The 14,677-nt window shown below is 45.6% G+C and overlaps 2 protein-coding genes across 4 annotated transcripts in view; one reads left to right on the top strand and one right to left on the bottom strand.

Moving 5' to 3' along the window:
- Positions 1 to 13,755, top strand: part of TMEM266 (transmembrane protein 266) — a 79,451-nt gene extending 65,696 nt beyond the window's left edge. For all 3 annotated transcript variants that reach the window (XM_090148679.1, XM_090148680.1, XM_090148681.1), the window contains 2 exons: positions 10,049 to 10,099; positions 12,645 to 13,755. In XM_090148679.1, coding sequence (XP_090004805.1) covers positions 10,049 to 10,099; positions 12,645 to 13,231 — 638 coding nt within the window. In that variant the 3' untranslated portion in view covers positions 13,232 to 13,755. The remainder of the gene's footprint in view (positions 1 to 10,048; positions 10,100 to 12,644) is intronic.
- A 135-nt stretch (positions 13,756 to 13,890) lies between these two features.
- Positions 13,891 to 14,677, bottom strand: part of ETFA (electron transfer flavoprotein subunit alpha) — a 29,903-nt gene continuing 29,116 nt past the window's right edge. Inside the window, exon 12 of the mRNA XM_031616359.2 lies at positions 13,891 to 14,100. Coding sequence (XP_031472219.2) covers positions 14,062 to 14,100 — 39 coding nt within the window. The 3' untranslated portion in view covers positions 13,891 to 14,061. The remainder of the gene's footprint in view (positions 14,101 to 14,677) is intronic.

Below are 14,677 nucleotides of genomic sequence, written 5' to 3'. Positions count from 1 at the left end.
TGTCATGTCTCTCAGCTTTTACTTTGTCTGCTCAGAAGCCTGATGCATAAGTCAGCTACTGGTATTCATAGTGTTGTCTTTTTTCATGCTGGTTTTAAAAGTATCGGGTTAAATGTATTAGGCCGGATTACGCTTGCCTGTAAATCTATTGACAGGACAGATTGTCTACATTAGGAGTTAATTTGGACTGTTTTTTATCTTTTTTTTTGGCCATCATCACCCAAAAGTCTGGTGTCTGCTGGGAGATACTCAAGTTCTTGTGTTCAGTAAATGTTTAAATGTTGTACTAAGGGACGTGGTTTAGTGGGGAAATGGTAGTGGTAGTTGGGCTGGATGATCTTGGGGGTCTTTTCCAACATTGGTGATTCTATGACTCTAAGTGTTATGTGTATGGATTAGAAATATAAGCATCAATGGATAACTGCAGATGTGCAAATCCACAGAAACCAGCGTATTGTATTTTATTCTGTGTTCTGTGTAATATTTTGTGAATTGCTGGAAACAAGACTATCTCTCTTCTACTAGTTCCAGCCATCCTGCTGACTGCACCACGTCCCAGCCTGCCTTCCAGGTGGCTGCCCACGTACCAGCTGTGCAGTTTGCCTTGGTTGGAGGCTTACATTCTCACTAAGTGGTTTAAAACTGCCAATGCTGGACAGCTCAGCTGTGTTTAGACTGGGGGGCTGCAGTGCAAGGAAAGGAGATTTGCACACTGTAGGCAGCTCCTGTGCCTGTGCTGAGGAACAGTCCTGTGGGTTGTCTTTTAGGTGAGATGTGTAGTTCAGGGGAATACTAACAGCTAGATTTACCTACACCCTTTTTTTCATTATCACTGAAGTGCTAGACCAGAAGGCTTTATTGGACAGGATGTAGCTTCTCTACCTGTGTTTCCCAATGCTCATGGTGGGGGAGAGAACGTGCCACTATCTCACTGATGATTAATGTAATATTTCATGTAGTAATTTTTTTTATCATGATGATACCCAAGCCTTCCATGGAATCCCAATTTTCTTGTTTCAGTGGATGGAGCAGTGTGTGAATACACCTGAATTAGATGTTTAGTTGGGACCTTTATTTGGTTTAAGGCATAGAAATATTTTAATCAAAATACTTATTTTAATCAAAAGCAGTAGGAGAAAAAGCTTATCAGATTCTTTCAAACTATTTTTTTTCATTCTCTACACAGTAATGAAAGTGTGTAGAAATTGCTTCTGTTTTGTCCTCTGTAGTAATGTCTGAGCACTAGCCACAATTCAGCCATTAATTATTCCTGATTTGAAATTGTATTTAAAAGCAGGCAGTTGAGCAGACTGTCCCCTAAAATGCATTTCCCCCTTTTTTGTAGGATTTCAGAGGTTTCCCCAGTGGATATATTATAATTTATGCATGCGTTCCTTGAGGGTTACATTTGGAACTGGAGAGTGTTGTGCACAATTAGGAGGAGACTTGCTGAAATTACAGTGCTGTGGAGCTTTATCTGATTTTTTTTTTTCTGTCCAAAGTATTTGTTCCAGATTAACGCAAGTACTCATGGTGAGTTTCTCACTGTAAAATGCTGGCTCCACGTGCAACAGAGTAGACACATAATCTTGTTTCTATATTGTTAGGTTACATGATTAATTAGAGCAAGTCATGCTTTTCACTGGAAAAAAAAAATGCATCCAGCAAATAAGAAAGCATGCACTACTTCACATATGAGGTAAGGTGCAGTTATCTTATGTTTAAACAGTCGAACCGAGAATATAGAATTAATTTTTGGTTCCCAGAAGTCAACTCAAAACATAAGGAAATATTTTTTGTGTGTATCATACCATGTATTATATACAAAGCTTTTGCAGATGAATTCTCATGAGCTAAGTTTAACAAGCTAAATTTAGGTGACTCCATGTTTTACAATTGAACAGAAAGAGTGTCCTATGCTACCTTACAGCAAGGGACAGCCACCTGTGATCTGCCATTATGGTGGAGTACTGACAAGGGGGACCAAGATCAAACTGCATGAGAAACCACACTCCCAGCAATAATATTGAGTGTTTTAATCCATAATCCAGAGAACAGTCAACTGAGGCAGAGGATTTTGCATGTAGTTGTCTACATTATTTTGCAGAGAAAAGAAATAATAATGTAACGCATCCATTACACAAGGCTTTGAATACTATTGTAGCAGTGCTGACTGAGAAATTGCTTCTGTGTAAGCTACAGGACTTCTAAACCTTAGCTAACAGCTTGATAAGGCAGTTACCCCAGAAAAGAAAGTCCAGCCCTGCCTGCTTCTTTTACCTCCTCACCTCAATGGGGTCTTTGCTCTCCAGTAACATGCTGGCTGTTGTTGCAGTAGCTTTCACTGGTACCACTTTGGCATCCTATAAGTATTTACAACCATGGCCAATTCTCACCGACACACGCATTGGATAACCTGGATGTGATGCACCACATAGAGGAAGAGCATGTCGTCAGCTCAAGAGTCCTTCATTTGCACAGCATGGAATGGGTATGTGGATGATGTAGGATCTCCTACGTTGAGGGCTTTCCCACCACTTCTACCTGGAGCTGTAAGCCACCAGTGTTTTCACCTCTACTTTTTAGGTCAAGGGTTATGTATTGCAAGTTACCCTCTCTTATCAGACCACAGTAGGAATTCCACTTTAGCATCCACTTTAACTGTGGTTTTTTTCTTTCTTTAATACTCCAAAGTGACTACTGCAGTTAATCATTCTGTGGGCCACGTGGCATTTGTGAGCTTTGAGAAACATCTGCAATTGCCTACTGCAGTTTGAGGAGAAGTAAGGGACCGGTTTGCTAACACTGCTAAAAGAAAAGCTGCAATTCAAAGTCAGAATTCAGCTGTCGGGCAAAACAGGCTCAAGAGAGGCTCTTCTTTTCTGCTCTGGCAGAACATGAGCCTTACATACAACACCTGAGGGTAGGGTATGGCATAGAATGTATATGTTTGTGCCAAACTTAACTTTGTCAGCCTTCAAAAAGAATTGCCATCTTTGGAGAGCTCTGGATTCTGCCAAACCAGCAAGCTTTAGTTGGCTGGAGAACATACTGCACGCAAAAATGGGATATTCCATCTCAAGCTAATCTTATTTCCCCCGTCTACACTGAACAATGGAAACATTCAGTGCAGAATACTTCATCACGGAGGGGTTACGGAATAAGAAAGCATTCAGTCTTTTTATTCATTTCCATACCTGGGAGTTTTATGGCATAGTGCATAAGTTAAAGCTCCTTGGGGGCAGCTGTAGCTTGTACTCTGGTATTTACACTGGATTTTGTGCAACAATTTACTACAGCATTCAATAAGGTAAGTCGAATAACCCCAGCATCACGTGGTACACAGAGCACCTCTGGGAATTTGTGCAGACACACACAGCATGGCCAGCACCAGGAGCGTACTGCGTGTGCTGCTCTGTAGCTTCCTACACATGTCCTTGCCCAGGAGGGTGGGCATGGTCAAACTCTCAGGGTTTGGATTTGGGGTGGTCCTTTATGGAGCCTGGGGTTGGACTCAATCCCTTCCAACTCGGGTTATCCTATGATTCTAGTCAGATGGTCAGCAGGCTCTGAAAGTGTCCCATAACTCCCTCACTGATACTGTTCTTGATATACTGCTTCTTCAGACACTGAAGAAGAATCCTAAGACAGTAGGAATAACTGTGGAAAAAGCATGGATATATGCTAATTACTACTTAATTTGGCTAAGAGGCAGGAAATGTTTCAACTTTATTTTCTTTGAATGGAGGTTTTATTTGTCCAGCCAACAAACTGCACTCCAGAGTAGGCTGACACACAGGTGTCAGCATGCAGGTCAAAGGCTGTCGTTGTCACTGCCAGGGAAGGTGATGGCCTTGAGAGAAGGGAGGACTCTGGAAGCCACAAGCCTGGTGCATCACTGTGACGTTTGCTGCTCTGTAAGCATCTTATTTGGCTTCACTGCCTCAGTTTCTATAGCGTGACCTGAATGATGATGGTACTCACAGGTTTCAAAATAGCACTGTGGGGTTTGTAAAGAGCTGAGGATGAATGCCATTGCATGTGGGTACTACAGAATCACAGAATGGCCAGGGTTGGAAGGGACCTCAATCATGAATCTCCAACCCCCTGCCACATGCAGGGCCACCAACCTCCTCATTTAATGCTAGACCAGGCTGCCCAGGGCCCCATCCAACCTGGCCTTGAACACCTCCAGGGACGGGGCATCCACAGCCTCTCTGGGCAGCTGTTCCAGCACCTCACCACTCTCTCTGTAAAGAATTTCCCCCTGACGTCCAACCTCAATCTTCCCTCCCTCAACTTCAAACCATTTCCCCTCGTCCTGCAGTTATCTACCCTTTCAAAGAGTTGATTCCCCTCCTGTCTGTAGGCTCCCTTTAGGTACTGAAAGGCTGCAATGAGGTCACCCCGCAGCCTTCTTTTCTCCAGGCTGAACAAGCCCAGCTCCCTCAGCCTGTCCTCATAGGGGACTATATGTGCCTCCTATTTTATTATGTTGGCTCACGATGTCAGAGGCAGATGTTGGTGGTATGGCAGTAGAGGTTGATCATTCCTGCCAATGCTCCATTGCATTTGGTATAGCTGGGAATTTGCTCTATCAAACGATGTTACTGTGCTCTTTGTAGCTGTTATAATTTCTATGGAAACAAATAGGAGGCATTACTTTTGGATGTATCCTATCTGCTTATCTCTAAATGATGAAGAAGGGTTTTTTTTTCTTCCTGAATTCCTGCAGCATACAACGTGGAACCAGTTATGGTCAGAATAAAATCCAACACTTTCTGCTCCTGCACAAATCATTTTTACTGTTCAGTTTACAAACCTCCAGCTCCAGGGAATGCTGGGTTCACAGTACCCCATCCAGCCATTAATACTTCCTTCCAAAATTTATTATTCTTTAATCTCCCTCATAATATATGAATTACAGCCCCTAGAGGAAATTCCTCATTTTCCTGCATGTGTCATTGCAGTTTGGGAAATTCTACAGCACTGCCATAGTTTAAAAGCAGTATGGCACCCTTGTACTTATCTGAGCAAGAACTGGATCCCATATTCTGTTACTTCCCATGGCAGAACAGTGATTTTAGCTATTCAGAGTGGAATTTCTGTTTCTGGGGGATTAGCAGAGTATTTCTTTGGGGGACTGCTGCAATTTATGGTTGTTCTTAGAGAACAGAAAGCTTGCTCTCCCCGTAGGCACTAACGTGTTCTGCAAGTGAAGAAAGTGGGATTTTTGGGAGAGGAAAATGACCAATTCTGCAGCTCCAGAAGGCTTCCCTTAAGATTATTCATTCGCCTTCTCAGATAGCAAAGTGGGCACTGCAAAGGATTCTGTCAGTTGTTGCTTGCAAGGCAGTGTGAGCTGGTTAAACACTTGGGATTGTTGCACACTTAAGCCAGTTCCTGAGGTGATCCTCTGTTAGTGGTGTGAGGAGAGCCCTGTCACTGCAGGACAGAGGATAATAAATAGGGTTTTTTTCTAATGTTGGGATGTATCTGCTTTGAAGCCTACTGCTATTAATGGTTATATCTTCAGAGCACTCCACTTCCTGGTCAAATTCTATGTATCTTGGTAAGACTGAGGATTTAGCTTCTCTATAGGTACCCATTTTAGGCTTTTTTGTTTCTCTGCACTGATTGTCCAAGCAGGAATCATAGGAATTAGACATCAAGTAACACTTACTTAAGGGTATTTGTAGTTGGTGAAGTGAGGCTCTTGGATTTCATGTTCACCAAATGGGCAGGGTAGAAACTTTCCACTTCCAGAAGTGGTGACGGTGCAATCGTGCACATGATGGCAGACAACTTCAACCTCATTAATACACGGGGATGTGAAGATTTTACTGGCAGTTAAAGGAGCACAGCTGGGACGCTTCCACTGCCCAAGCAGGTAATCCCTTCTGTAATAATCCTTTTCACAAATGGGTTGTTCTCCAGTGTGAAAGCAGGGAGATACGGTGCCCTGTGATGGCATTACAACACTGTTCCTGCACCTCGCCCTCCTCAAGCATTAGAAGCTTTCCCTAACCCCTACTCTGCCCTCATTCATAGCCAGTTCATAAGTTTGTTCTTGACTCCTCCTACTTAAATTATCCTTCTCTGTCCCTGCTGATGACCCTGATGGTTATTTTGTTGATATCCATATTTTTTCCTCAACGTTTGTTTTTCTAGATGCAGCAAACAGCTGTTTTGCAGAGATAGGCCCAACCTCCTCTGTGTTTGATCCACACTGACTGTCACAAGCCAGCTCAGATACAGATCTGCTGCTCCCTACTCACAGAGAACAAGGCTGGAAAAAGAGCACACAGAGGTCCCCCAGGCCATCCCACACCTACAGCCATTGGCTGTGCCCACACACAGGTGTTCTGCATCTCAGCCCTTCAGCTTAGCACAGCGTGCTGTTGCAGCATGACCTGCTGCACTGATCTTCCATGTCTTCAGTTTCCCCTTCTCCACAATGACGTTTCATCTCAGGTTAGAAGCGGGCTGAATCTGCGGCTCTGCTTTCCGTGCAAGGTAACTGCAACAGTTCCTCTCATGGTGGATTATCCCACGTGCTCAGGCAGCCATCCAACCTGTGCTGGCTGGACACGTATGTGGATGGAAGCCATGTGAGCACAGCAGCTCGCACTGCATGGCAATCTGCCTTTGTGTGAACGTCTCCTGGAAGGGATGAGCTGGCTGCTGGTATTTCCTGTTGGCACAAACTTTCCATGTTGCTGGAGGGAAATGTAGAGACACCTTTTGAGGCCAGCAAAAAAGAGGGGAAAACATTCTTCTTGGGTCATCTTACTCGAGACCAGGAAGGTGAAGGAGGCACAGCTCAGAGTGTTTGGATGCCCTACTAAATGAAGGTACAAGTGAGCAGTGCTATGGGCTGTCGGAGCAGTGTAGCTGTCATCACTGCTCCTGTTTCTGCAAGTAACTTCTGCTTTGAAAAAACTTTCCTGCTCAGTGTCTTAGTGGCTTTTATTGGGAAGTGTATTTTATCCTATGCTTCCCTCCTAACTGCTTCTAGATGGTGGTACTTGGAGGAAAAGAATCCAGTGTCAGGTAGGCAGCAAGGAGGTGGAAGAGCTCCTTTAGAAGCCTCTCTGTGCAGATCACTGCCTTCTGGAGGAAGGTGCAGCCAGGGATTGCTCTGCTCAGTGAGAGATTGCTTAGCAGAAGGAACCCTGTGGTTCAGAACGTGCAACTTTGGGATGGAAGGCAGTAAAACCAATGGCAATACAAATATGAAGTAAAATATTTTAATGATTGTATGGGAAATGTAGAGTCCTGCCCTGAACCACTGATGGAGCACCAGTGGAAAGGACCTGGTCAGCCCTGGGAGCACAGGTGAAGAAGGCAGTTCAGCTGTGTGATGGGAAGGGGTGGAGCCTGGCTGCACCTCTCCTGGACCTCATTTAAGGGTTGATTGCCACTGGGGAAGCATCTCTGGTTGGAGATCCCTCCCTTGTGGGGTTTTCCCTGCAAGCTTGGATCTTCAGAGAAGGGTGAGCACTTTCCCTTTTCCTTTGTAACACCTTTCCATCGCTACAGTCCCATTGTCACTACACCTCCTGTATTAATCTCTCTGATTGTTACAATAACTAATTCTGGTTTTTAAAACATTATTTTTTTAAGGCCTCTAATCATCTAGATGTGCAAATGGTATTTATTGTGTACGGAGGTTTTGCAGTCATTGATGAAACAACTGAAGGTCGCTGTTGGGAGATTACAGAACTAAAAAAGAGATCTGCCTTGGTCAGGATGTCATTTATGTGCTTCACCAAATTTATGAGGTTTTTACAGGGCCAAGAGAGATTACAGTGTTTTCTCTCGGGTCAGATGAGATTATTTGGGACTGTACTCCAAATGGTTTATTGCTCCCTAAACCATTTGTGGTGGAGGAGATGTAATCTGAATCTCGCAGGGAAAGAAGATAAAATCCTGTAGCTTTCAGGCAGATCCCAACCAAGGGCTGCACGTTGTTTCAGTAACAGAGATTTGGTTGGCAAGCAAAAAGAGAGGGCTTACTGCCCTTCTTGATTGGGCTTTGCTGCACTTTTACAGCCTCACAGAGGTGCTTGGCTGCAGCACCAGGGAGAGCTGTTCTGGATCTGTAAGGTAGGCAGGAGTCTGCACGGCCCTCCTGGCCATGCTCCCTTCTGTCCAGTGGGGCTCCTGGCCCTGCTGGAGGCAGCAGGCAGATGTGGCACTGAAGGGATGCATTGATGGTGGGGCTCCCAAAATCCTGAGCTGCCAGAAATTTTAAAAACAGAAAATGAAATGTAGCTGGAGCTCAAGTATCCCGAGAACAGAGAACACTCCATGCTAGGAGCAGTCTCGTCCTCTTGCAGGGGCTGTTCTCCCTCACTCACACCCACCTCCTCCTGCCACTGTGCTCCTGATCCTTCTGGCTGCTCACAGCAGGGACTTCATGGTAAATCACCACGAAGTTCTGAAGCAGTTCCCCAGTAAAGATGCAGTACTGTACTTGGTGCGTATGCACAAGTGGTTGCTTTCAGTTTTGTCTCGGTGGCATTCTTAGGCTCCCAGCTTTCAGCAGAGTTGGGGTATCATCAGAGTTAAGTGGTATTGTTTATAGCCTCTTATGGCCCCAAACAGCTGTGACTCCCTGTGGCCAAGACGAGTTTGTTAGTTGTCAGTTTGCCTTAATGTAATTGTTCAGAAACCTAATCTGTTGCTGAAATATTTATCCTGCTGTTGTTATTCCAATACTCTGTATTGTTTTTTATTCATAAGAAACTCCTCCAGGTTAGAAAAAGTAGTATTTCATATTTTATACATGCACGTGCATGTTTATATTATTTCCACAGAGAGATGCACACATCTATTAAAAAAAAAAAAGAAGATCCCAATGAGGATAAGGAGGCCATTGCATGCTGACATGGCAGCAGGCAGTTGTGCAGGCAGTGAGGCAGAGCAGTGGCTGTGCTGTGCTGAAGGAGTGAGTGCTTGCACTGCTGCAGTTCCTTTGCAGCTGCTTGGCATTGATTTGAAGTAATGAATTGTCTGTAATTCTGTTGGAAGCTCTGTTGAAGCTCTGTGACTTGGTTGGAAGGCACTGGATGTCACGGTAGCAGAGCAGGACGCACACTGAGGTGGGTGGCAGGCAATGCATGGGATCATACAGAAGGTTTAATTGGGGTCATGACACAGAAAGCAGGTAAACCCCATTTCCAAGCTTCTTGCTTGCTTCAACACAAAGCATTGTTGTGTTTGGGACAGATTTCCATGAGAGCTGAAGGGGATGGAGGTCTGCATGTATCCGAAGGTTCCCTGCCTGTCCAAGAACCCATATCTGCACAGGCTGGTGGGTCTGCTAGCATTCATAGTGTGAATTATGTATGATTGAAATGAAGTGTGTTAGAGTAGCGGATAGCTGAAGAGCTTTGCAATGTACCTTCATCCTGCAGCACTGCCTTGAGCTACTCGGAGGCCTCTTTTTTAAACTTGGACATTAGCACAAAGCACACCTCTGACTGCAGGCATTTAAAGATCAACAGGGGCCAAGAAAGCTTTTAGGAGCCAACGAAACCAGGAAAACAACCACATTCCCTTTCAGTGTCAGGTTCGATTGCCTTCTTACGAGTGCAGCTATTTCAGGTACAGAGTGCTCGGTGGTTTGGGTCTTGTTGTGTGGGCAAAGTGCTCCCCAGAAAACATCTGTTTCTTTCACCTGCAAACCGCAGAGTGCTGTGAAAGGCAGCGCAGCGGCCGCAGGGACCCGGGGGGCGAAGGGAATCTGCCCCACAGGGATGAGCACGCTTCTCTGAAACACGGTATCAAAAAGAGCACTTAAAAGGAGAGAATGCTTTTAGAGCACAGCACGCAGCACTGCTGGGCAGCTCTGATCCCATGGAGCTCTGATGAAGAATCCTGCTCCTACCAGCCTGTGGGTGCCACAGCTACCAGGTGTGCAGTGTGGGGTTGGGGTCTGAGCATCACACCTGGCCCTGGAAGGGCAGAGGAAGCCACGGGGCTGTGAGCAGGCTGTGCCATGTCAGCCACTTACTCACACGCTGCCTTCTTGTTGTTTCAGAGGATGACATGAACAATTACATCAGCCGGTACTACAATGAGCCCAGCAGTGGTAAGTTTTGCTTGAAAAAGTGAGTGTGAAGCAGATGTTTGCACTGCATTGTGTGCTGTAACCCCAGTGAGGCTGAGCAATGGCAGAGTCTGCTCTGGGAATGGAACCCAACACCCACAGCTGGTGGTGGTCTCCATAAGAGCCAAAGCAGCAGCTCTCCAAGGGTGAGGGGCACCATGTGCACACGGAGGCTGGAGGACTGAGTGCCCTGCAGAGGTTAATGCCCTGCTGGGTCTGCAGGGAGGTGAAAAGCAGGAGCAAGGAATGGGAATGGAACAGGGCAGTGAGCTCAGTGCAGCACCGTATTTACATTCATATAGGTATGGGGGTGTGTATCCATACAGCTGGGGAAATATAGATGGGTACACATAGCCAATGCAGACACACACACAGACACAACCACACAGAACTAAACATAACTGCATAGCTTTTTATCATACGCACATAATAAAAAAAGGTAGGTGGGTGTACATATATTTCCAGGGAGGCACAGATGTGGATATCCACATATAAAACATAAATTATGTATGTACAAATACACATTGATGTTCTTGTCAAGGTATGTGTCAGATAATGTATAAATTATTCACATGCATTGTACATTAAATATAAAATATGCATGTGTGGATAGAGATGATTATGTATAATGCATTATAGATTTATATTCCCATCTATACATTCCACCACCTACAGCCCCACCCCCACAAGCCCAGGGTTACACTGCTACTCCTATGTGTGTGTGTTATGTATGGATGGGCATACATGCAAGTAGGTTGCTCTGAAAGTAATGCCTCCTATTTATTTGCATGGAAACTACAAAGACCACAGTAACACCATGAGATAGAGCAAATCCTCAGCTGCAAAACACTAGCTTTCAACACAGTCAACACTGTTAGATGTTCATTTTCATCAGCAATTCAGTTCTACCCTCATGCTTCACCTTCACTTACATGACAAATGCTATTTTAATAGAGAGCCTCCCTGATGCCAGCTGTCACCAGGCAACAAAACGTAATGGAGCATTGGTGGGAAGGTTCAAGCTCTGTAGCTGTACCACCACCATCTGCCACTCATGTTGTGAGCCAACAGAGTAAGGTAGGAGGCATTACTTTTGGATCAGCCATCATATTTATGTGTGTTTGTACAAAGGTATGTAATGTAGATAGCTATTATATATGTACAGCCAAACATTTATACATCATATAACTGTGCACACACACAATCTTTATGTTTTATATATGTGTGTATATGTATTTATCTATATAATGTGTATAATGGAGCTCAGGTCTATGCATACGTGTGTATATAAAATGTACAGGACTGAAAATATATAGTAATACAAATATATATGTGTGCATATATGTACAGTCATATGTACATCTACCAACCCACACAGATGCCTACATATCTATTAAAAATGTATGCATTAAAAACATAGGTGTGACTGTATGTAGTTATTAAATGCAATGTGTTTGTTATATCCATGCTTATTTGCTTATAAAAGGAAATAATTTTTGTGTGTATATATAACATTTTATATATATGTATAAAATAGGAATGTATAGATTGATAATACACCATATGCATGTTTATATAAATATGTATGCACACGTGTACATATATACATGTATGTATAGATATGTGCATGTATATACGTACTTATGCAAATATGTACATTTACATAGATATGTATATAAATACATCTGTAGTTTGGGGTGTGTGCAAGACTATATTTAAGTATTTGATATACATATATAAGTACCAAGGTGTACTAAGAAGGTGCACATTCCCATTATTTGTAGATGAAGACACACACCCCTATATATATACATGTATATACATATATGTGTGTGTGTGTATATACATACACACATATATAGGTGTGACTGTACATATGTAAGAGATATATCTATATATCCATACATAATTATAGATAGATAATGGTGTGTGCAAGAACATATAGGTTTATTTCCTTGCCTGCACATCAGTCCCTATGTAGAGATGAACAGAACACACATGAGGACGTAGAAATCACAGACTTGGGGAGCTCTTTTACTTTTAGATATAGGAGTGTGTTTGTTACATATTTAGAAATACAACACAGGTATTTGAGAAACACCATCTATACCTTTTTTAATTAAAGGGTGGCTACATAAACATTAGTTGGGGGGAAGAGCAGGAGGGAGTGTTTGGTACATTTCATAACATGTCTATACGTGGTGTAAAACGTGTCTATGCAGACATATGTTTAGCTGTACTTACGGTATTCTGCCATGTTTTACTTCCCCATTTCTGTATCTATACAGATATAAATTCATGTATGCATTCACTTGTGACTATTTAATTTACCTAAGTATGAAATGAGTAACAGGGGAAAGGAGAGGGATCCTATCATTTTTACAGATATCAGGCTGTAGTGTGCAGCTGTCTGTCTGCCCACCCATCCCTCAGAGAGCTGCCGTGGTCTTTGAGCTCTGCTACTTTGTTTTAACTAACCAGCTCCTCCCTGTGCTGTGCTCTCACTCTCTGCTGTTCTTGCCTGCAGACAGCGGTGTTCCTGAGGCTGCCATCTGCGTGGTCACCACGGCCGCCATCGACGTCCATCGCCCCAACATCTCCTCTGAGCTGTTCACAGTGGAGGTGCCGCTGCGGCTGAGCAGCACCGGGACGTCCGCCAGCATCACTTCGGGCAGCGCCTCCCGCTCCACCGTCAGCTCTGGCACACAGGCGTGCAGTGAGAGCAGCCAGACGCTGGGCTCCTCCCCAGACTGCAGCGCAGCCTGCGAGGATGCGGCCGGCGCCAGCCCCCAGGCAGACCTCGTGTCCAGCCAGCAGCGGGTGGCACAAGCCATGGTCCAGGAGCTGCTCTCTTCCCTGTCTGAAGAGGCACGCCTGGTGCAGAAGGGGCTGGACCCTGTTAACCTGAAGCTGCCCAGCCCAGCGAGCTCAGTGAGGGCCAGCCCTGACCTCGGCCACCGCCTCAGCGTCTACAACCGCAGGAATCAGGAGAACCTTGAGGTCTTCCAGCTCAAGCCGCTCATTGACTCTCCACAGGGCCCCTCGGTGATTGATGACAAATATGGGGCCCTGGGACCCCCCGAGCCACGGCTGAGCAAGGTACCTGAGGCGTAAGGACGGCTGTGGTGCACACCCACTGTGCTGGGTCACCAGGCTGCCCCGGGCAAGGCAGCAGCAGCGGAGGCCACCTACGGCACCTCCTGCAATGGCCACCAGCGCAGAGCTGGACCAGCACCACCCACCTGGCCCCCAGCAGGCCTGCCCTGCCACCAGCTCTGGGCCAGCCGCTACCTATGGTGTCCTCTGAGGCACAGGAGACCTTCAGCCAACAGGATTGGACACACAGCGCCCAGTGGCAGGGAAAAAAGACTTGTGGCCGTGTCCTGCCACCAGCCTGGGGTTAGCCCCAAGGTGCACAGACCTTCCACCAGCACCAAGCTACAGTGTCCAGGGACAGACAGAGCTGCTGGCCAGCCTGCTCCCAGCCTGGCCTCCCAGCTCCCCATGTCCTCTGCCCAGGGGCTGAGCACAGCTGGGAGGGGAGTGAGGTTGGGAATAAACACTGACAACCACTGCTGCCTCCCTTGTTCCTGTCTTCCATCCCTCTTCCTTCCTTCCCTCCACCTCTCCCTTCCCTTACCTTTCCTGCCTTTATTCCTTTTCCTGATAGCTTTTCTTCACCTTCCCCTCTACAACCACCACTTGATGTCCCAGCCCCTTGCCACCCACAAAAAGAAACTTTAAAAAAAAAACAACACACCCACTGTTACCTCTCTTTCCACTACAATCCTTTATTACTGTTATTCCTTCATACCACCTCTGTCCCCACCTCCACCCATAACAAACACTGCCCAGCACGAACATACACTGACACCAGTGCTCTCCAGTAATCTTGGGGTTGTGCTGTCATAACTGCCCAGCCCAACTGCAGCCATTGCAGTTGCTCACTTCTTCTTCAGGAGCTCCGTCATCTCAGGCACTGCCTGCAAACAGCAGTGCCAGGGTAGCACCCTCTCCTCCTCCACCCCCACAAAGTTTTTTTATGTGTGGTCCCAACCCCCCATCACCCCCCAGCCCCCTGCTCACAACTCCAGGGGTTGTGGGTCACCCCAGCTCACAGCACTCCCCACTTCCCTCCTGCTGAATAAAGCCTCTTAATTATTTAAGAGCGCTACATTTCCATTAGGTGGAAATAATGCATTCGTACAAAATTTATTAAGGAAATTGTCTACATGGTGTTTCTTCAGAATGTGACTTTGTCTCTGCCTAACGCAAAGGCCCGTGCTCACCGCTGAGCCAACGGGCATTAGTTCAGGAATGGCATTAAGTGCTGGCACAGTTTCTGCCCATGACTGCATGCAGCTGCTGTGAGCTCACACCGCTGCCATGTATGGCCGTGTGGGCAGCCCACGTGTGAGTTCTCCAGAAAACTGCCAGCTGCCCCTCAGTGTCAGTAAAGCAGCAAGCCCACTCAGAAGGAGAACTGCTGCAGTCTGAAGACAATGTCAACTCTGTACGTTCATACTTTATGAAGCTCAAAATCTCCTTTCAGTACCTATG

Source organism: Phasianus colchicus, chromosome 12, assembly GCF_987193195.1.
Source record: "Phasianus colchicus chromosome 12, bPhaCol1.hap1.1, whole genome shotgun sequence".
NCBI classification, from domain to species: Eukaryota; Metazoa; Chordata; class Aves; order Galliformes; family Phasianidae; genus Phasianus; species Phasianus colchicus.
The sequence above is the reverse complement of the archived record's forward strand: the minus strand, read 5'-3'. Positions and strand labels throughout refer to the sequence as shown.